Source organism: Pterocles gutturalis, unplaced genomic scaffold (assembly GCF_000699245.1).
Source record: "Pterocles gutturalis isolate BGI_N339 unplaced genomic scaffold, ASM69924v1 scaffold23036, whole genome shotgun sequence".
NCBI classification, from domain to species: Eukaryota; Metazoa; Chordata; class Aves; order Pterocliformes; family Pteroclidae; genus Pterocles; species Pterocles gutturalis.
In genome coordinates this window covers 1-6085 of record NW_010101020.1, presented here as the reverse complement: position 1 = coordinate 6085, position 6085 = coordinate 1, and the positions used below count along the sequence as shown (strand labels likewise).

General features: G+C 50.5%; 1 protein-coding gene across 1 annotated transcript; it reads right to left on the bottom strand.

Annotated features, from left to right (window-relative positions):
* Positions 1-978: 978 nt before the first annotated feature.
* On the bottom strand, positions 979-6076 carry TAF7L (TAF7-like RNA polymerase II, TATA box binding protein (TBP)-associated factor, 50kDa). Its single transcript, XM_010081911.1, is given in 12 exon segments — positions 979-1023; positions 1636-1695; positions 1997-2109; positions 2211-2399; positions 2591-2707; positions 3114-3186; positions 4189-4247; positions 4454-4580; positions 4977-5110; positions 5273-5316; positions 5318-5340; positions 5998-6076. Coding segments are annotated over 12 exon segments (1050 nt in total). The 5' UTR covers positions 6064-6076.
* Positions 6077-6085: the final 9 nt, after the last annotated feature.

Below are 6085 nucleotides of genomic sequence, written 5' to 3'. Positions count from 1 at the left end.
TTCCTCCATGGCCACTCCTGCTGGCCCCAGGAGCAGGTCACAGACACATGCACACAGGTGTGCTCTGGCCCTTTTGGAGCTTCAGGTCTTCCTCAGGTTATCTCCCTTTCTTGACTGTCTATCCGGACACATATGTCATCTCCCAGGGCTGCTGCTGGCCTTTCCCCTTCCGTGCCAGGGGCAGAGCTTGGAAGCCTTCTCCCCTTCCCCTGCCCTTTGGGTTGCAAGAGGGGTGTCCCGCTGTGGCACACCCTCACTGAAGCCTGCAGTGCCCTCCGTTGCGTTCTCGAGCCACCTTTCTAATCCTCTTCCCACCCTGCCAGGTTAATCTGGGATTTGCCTGCCTAGTCTGTGAGGAATTAAAGAAACTCCCTCATCAGGAGGGCCTCATTCCTCCCACAGAGTGACAGCTTGCAGGGTCCCCTTCACAGAGTCTCCCTCTGATCCAGCCACACAAGGAGCATTTCAGCAAAGGAGCCCAGCAACGCTGGTGCAAGCACCAGCCCAAGGCTGTGTGTAGTCAGGCACAAGCTGGCAAGAGGCAGTGCTAGTCTGTGCTTCAGGAACCACAGAGGAACAAACCAGGGTTGGAAACAGTACTTTATTGAGTCTGGTTTGCAGACACAAGCATTCCCCAAACACAAGAACAAGTTACTACCAGGCCACAGCCCATCAATCCCAAGACTCAAGATGCAGAAAGCTGCACCACACTGTCCTGGGGAGAAATAAACCCCTCTGGGAGAATGGTGCTGAATATTTACAGTGTTTTGGCTGCTCTCACAGGCATAGTCCAATTCTTTAGCTCCACCAGCCAAAACCAGCACAACGCACGTGAGAGCAGCTCTGGATGCAAAGCCTCTAGCACTGCCCAGCAGCATATCTGGTAACACAGGTGTGTGACTAGAGCAAAGACTTCAGCACAGCAGATGAACACCACTTCCAGCTCTGCTCGCAGGAGCAAAGACCTAGGCTCGCTCCTCACTTCTCCATGAGGGACTCCAGCTGTTCCTGCAGGGATGTCATCTGTGAAGAGGGAGCGAGGCATTACAGTAAGGCATGGCTGGGACTCCTGGCAGCTCCAGCCCAAGCACTGCAGTGTTTCTGTGGATCTTCCACCTATGCCAGTGGCTGCTTTGCCTGTCCATCATAGGGATCTGTGCCTGGGCACCTCTGGGGTAGAGTTCAGCACTGCCCAGAAGGTAAAGAGCTGCGCAACAGGAACCTGTCAGGGAGAAGCTCCTGCCTCAGTACCTGGTTGAAACTCAGCAGAGCTGCCTGGCCAGGAAATCTGCCAAGACCCTACAGCTACTGCCTTTCTTGTATATGGGTGCTAGGGGGTTACTGTGCCATGTTTTACCCCAGGCAGCAATCCCAGCAGTCTCAGACTGCTGACTAGACATGTTTTGTCCCACTGCTTCCTGATTGCAGGAAGGTTGCAATCAACCCCATTTCTATACCTCCTTGTGCCTTAGGAAGTGCTGTGCAAGTACAGATGAGGTACAAGCACACCTGACCTGAAACACTGGAGTTCAAAGCAGCTGGTGTGGTACAAGATTCAGGAAACTTTGTCAGAGGCCAAGCCTAGAACCATGTCGTGCCCCAGTCCTTCCTACTCCACTGTAGGAGTTTCCTCACCTGCTGCTTCTCTCGCTCTTCCTGCTGCTTGAACTCATCCAGCACGGCCTGAAGACGGGTCTGCAGAAAAAAACATGCCAGACCACAGTTACCAATGTGTTCTCAACTGAATGGGCACTGGCACAACAAGTCAAATGGTGCAGCAAGCCCCAAGCTGCACTGACAACCAGGCCCCTTATCTCCTGCAGTTTCATGGGTTGCTTTGCCTCCATGTGGAAATGCTTGAATGTGTATGGTCACACCACAATTATTTTTAAGCCAGAAGGCAAAGGCCCCTGACTTTTCCAGGGCAGCAGCTGAGTCAGTCTGCTGGATCTAAAGGCAAGCGGAAGACTTGAAGAGACCCCAGGAGAGCTCTCACCTTGAGGGCTAGGTTCTCCACTTTCATGATGAGATCTTCCTGGCGCTTCCTCCTGTCCTGGGTCTCCTGGAGTTTACTTTTCAGGTTGTCAATCTGTTTCTGGATCCCCATGACTGGAAGAGAGAGTGAGCTCAGACCCAGAGCAGCAGCAGAGCTGGGCATCACAGTCTGCCTGGCACCATGGTGATCCTGCTGCACTCTGCCACCCACTCACCTATCTGGTTGGACCCCTCATTCTCCTGTTGCTGTCCATCAGACTCATTCAGCTTGTCCTGCAGCTGCCTCTCCAAGTCCTCCTCAGTGTCCATGATGTTCAGGTCTTCATCATCATGATGATCCCTCTCATCTTCATCTTCGCTGCTGCTGCTGATGTCATTAAATATCTCTCGCAGTTCATCATGTTCTGGAGGGGTGCAAAAAGGAAGAGGAAAAACACAACTGATGACCTCCCAGAACCCTTTGCCTGACAAGGACCACATCAGTACAGGCACCTGTCTCAATGCCCTCTCTCCTTTGTTCTGGTTAGGGCTTACCCAGAGAGAACGGACCCAACTGAAGTGGCTAAAAAGAAAACAACAGCCTTCCCCACTGCACCTGAGGAGCCATGGCCTTGCTTATGTCCCGACATCCCTGGGGAGGAGATGTCCAGGCTGGTGAGTGAACCATGGTTGTCTGCTTCTTTTGTTTCATCTTCAGCAATGACTTCCCAGCCTGACAGCAGAACAGACAAGTCAAGGGAAAAAGAGGAACATGAAAGATGCAGTACAATGAAAGAATGCTAAAAACTGCAGCAGATCACTGCCCCTCCAACAAGTCCGACTTTGCAGCTATGGATACCCAGGATGAACCACCCCAGGCCCCTTTTCTGATTACCTTTCCTCTGCTGTTACTTAAATTCCTGCTCAGTAAAATAGCACAGTCTGCAAGGAAGGTCACCATGAAGAAACAATGAACTTTGAACAAGGCAAAGATGAAGCTCCAAAACTTCAGTGCCTTTTGTGTGCTTATCTCCCAGTCTCTCACACCCACACAAAGCTGAACTTGTCTCTCCATAACCCCCGCGTCACACATAAGTGTCCTGTCCCCTACTTGAGCTTTTTTTCTCCTAAAAGGATACGGACACTGACGGCTTCAGCATCTGTGCTCAGGAGACGCTTCACCTCTTTTTCCACATCAGGAGACTCAATATACTGAGCCAGGGAGGGGAAAGAGAACAGAGACACTGCTAAATGCCACATGAATGCTGCTGGTGTTGGTCAGCTCCAACCCTCCACCTCTGGACAAAGCCCTATTTCCAGCTGCTCTTCACTAATGCTCAGCCTTTGCTCTTGCTCACCCTAAAAGTAATTCATGCACCTCCAGAAAGCAATCCATCCTTTTTGTACAGAGCTCCTTGGTGGGTATGCTCTCACTTTTCTACTTATTCTACTCATGAAATAACATTTCCCGTGTGTGTGCAGAAAGTCCTTGGTGCTGTTTCCTGATGGATGGTCAACTCAACTCCTTCCCATTTCACTCAAAAGAAGGTTTCATTTTTCACTTTTAAATTAGCCAGGAATCTTAATGCAGTGACTTCAAATCTCTCCTGTGGACTATAAGAACGTCTCAAGTAATTTGTTTTCCAAATGTCATGCAAAATAGCACTCCATCCTGTTCTCAGAAACTACAAAGCAGAGAACAAGTCTTCCCAGCCTCACGGTGCTGCATCTCCCCAACACCTTGCCTGGCTTGTGCATATGCACAGAGACAGTGTCTGAGCTCCATCACTTGTCACTCCCCCAGCTGTCATGACAGTTATTCTATTTGTAGTGTTGCTTGCTGGGGAAGTGAATGGGCCATGCAGAGAGAGAAGATTTCAGGAATGAGTGAAGCCTCATTTGCATGCAAGTCTTCCTTTCTTCTGTAGGAGCAGAAAGAGATGCACTATGGCAAGGCAGCCGCAGGAATGGAGTCCAGCAGTTCTCTGCACAGAGGACTTTCCCCTCAGGAGCATCTTGGAAAACATGGAGGAAGCACCCAAAGAAGTGTTTAAATCTACTACCCTCCCTTCACCCTCATCTTGGGCAAGGAAACATGTGAAGCCATGTTAAGAAATTACATGTTTTCTGGACTAATACACAGTTACAGCTCTAATGTCTCTGCCTTCCTATCCCTTGGTTATTGCATCTGCACCTGTGTGAAAAGCAACTCACCTTCTTCTTAGCTGTCTTCCGGAATCGTCTCTTCCGTACATTTTTCAGGGGAAGAGTGACTGTGACAGAGGAAATAGATTGCACGTGTCAGGCAGATGGCCTAATAAGAGAGCTGCATGCCAAAAGGGAGAAGATCCCTTCAGGAACAGAGAGAACACTGAAAACAGAGCAGCAGCACAGCCAGGTCACAGCAGAGGAGTGGCCTGCACAGCCGTGTGAACACTGGGGTGGTGGAATGGAGGGGTTTGGCACAGCCTCTACTCACTGCCGTGGTTCCAGATGAATTTCTTCTCTCTGTCCTTGTCCTTTTTCTTGTTTGCCTTGGGGTCTGTGCTCACAGTTTGTTCTTCCAAAGGGGGGTAGAGATCACCATCCACAGTGCAAACCAGCATCTGGAATCCCCACATAAACACAAAGGGTGCTTATTGTCACACAAGGACAAAAGGATGTGAAAGCTTTCCTGGAAAATGAGCAGTGACTGCCCATTGCATGTTGTGAGCCAAAGGTATCCACAGGCATGGGCTACAAGAAACAACGTTTCACACCCAGCTCAGTTCATTTCTAAACACAGCAGCAGTTAAGCTGTCACAAGGACAATCACATTTCATGCTTCAGAAATAGGATTTCTGAACACCAAGCAGAGTGGGGAATTTTAAACTGCTAGAATTGTTGAGAATACAAAAACTGGCCACGTCATACTGGGTGTCTGTCTGCCAAAGTGTACAAGGGTTTTCCTGGAGAGGGGAGCAAGGAATTCAGCTGTTGGGGCACGCAAGGACAGCCCATACCTGGCAAATATCTGCTGTCTTATAGAAGGTTTTCTTGTCAATGGTTTTTAAACTTTCGATGATGCAGGGCAGATCCACCAGCTTGGCTGCCAACGGCACCCGGTCTACGCGGACAATCCCGTGGCGGCCATCCGCTGTGGAAAGCCACGGGACAGGTTAGTGCTATCGCTAATCAGCTAAACTGAGAAATAAATTCCTGGGCAGCAGAAATTTCACAGGAAAACACATGCAAGTTGCACAGCTTCACTTGTGGTCAGTCAGAGGAGTTTTAAAATGCCTTGATTGTGCTCACTCACCGTGCAGCTCAATGGTGAGTCTGTCCTTCAAGTTGACATTCCCTTCGCCGCACAGTGGAGGCATACTCCTGGGGAGGTTGGACAGACTTACATCAGGACTGGGTGTGCTTCCTCCAAGAATCACCAAAGGCTTCTCTCCAACCTACCCAACTTTATAAACACCTCTGCCATCCCAATGCAGAAAAACAACTGCAAGAGCCGTAAAGAAAATGGCACCCTCCACCCAATACCATGCATCAACCTTGTGGCTCTGCTACTCCCAGCGCTCTCCACACCCCCTGACACAATACAGCTGGGAGAGTGGTGTGAGACCCCCTGCCAAAGGACCACAACTCTAGGGGCAGCTACACCTCCCCTCACCAAGCTCTCGTGGTCTCAGCAGGACACAGTCACAGCTTAAGCACCTAACAAATAGCATGATGTGCCCGGACAGCCATAGCCACTGAGGACTCACCATTGCTAAAGCTCTGCCCTTACAGACATTTCCTCCCTAATCCTCTAAATCGTCTGACAAGTCACAGGAGGGCCTCTCAAGAGTGGGAATGAGCTACTCAAAAGCATCCAGTCTGCTTCCATGTCCCTTGCCAGGTCTAGATTCCCCACTGACTTCACCCACCCGGCTAATCCCTCTCCCCAGCCCACTGCTCACCACGCAAACCGGCCCGAGCTGCCTGTGAAACGGGACGGCCGCGCCTCAAGCTGTACCGGACCGGACGGCATCTTACCGGCGGCAGTCGCAGCACGAACTGGCTCTCCAGCTCATGCGGAGCATCATCCTTGCTCTTGCTCATCCTTTTTTCTTCAGCTCGGACA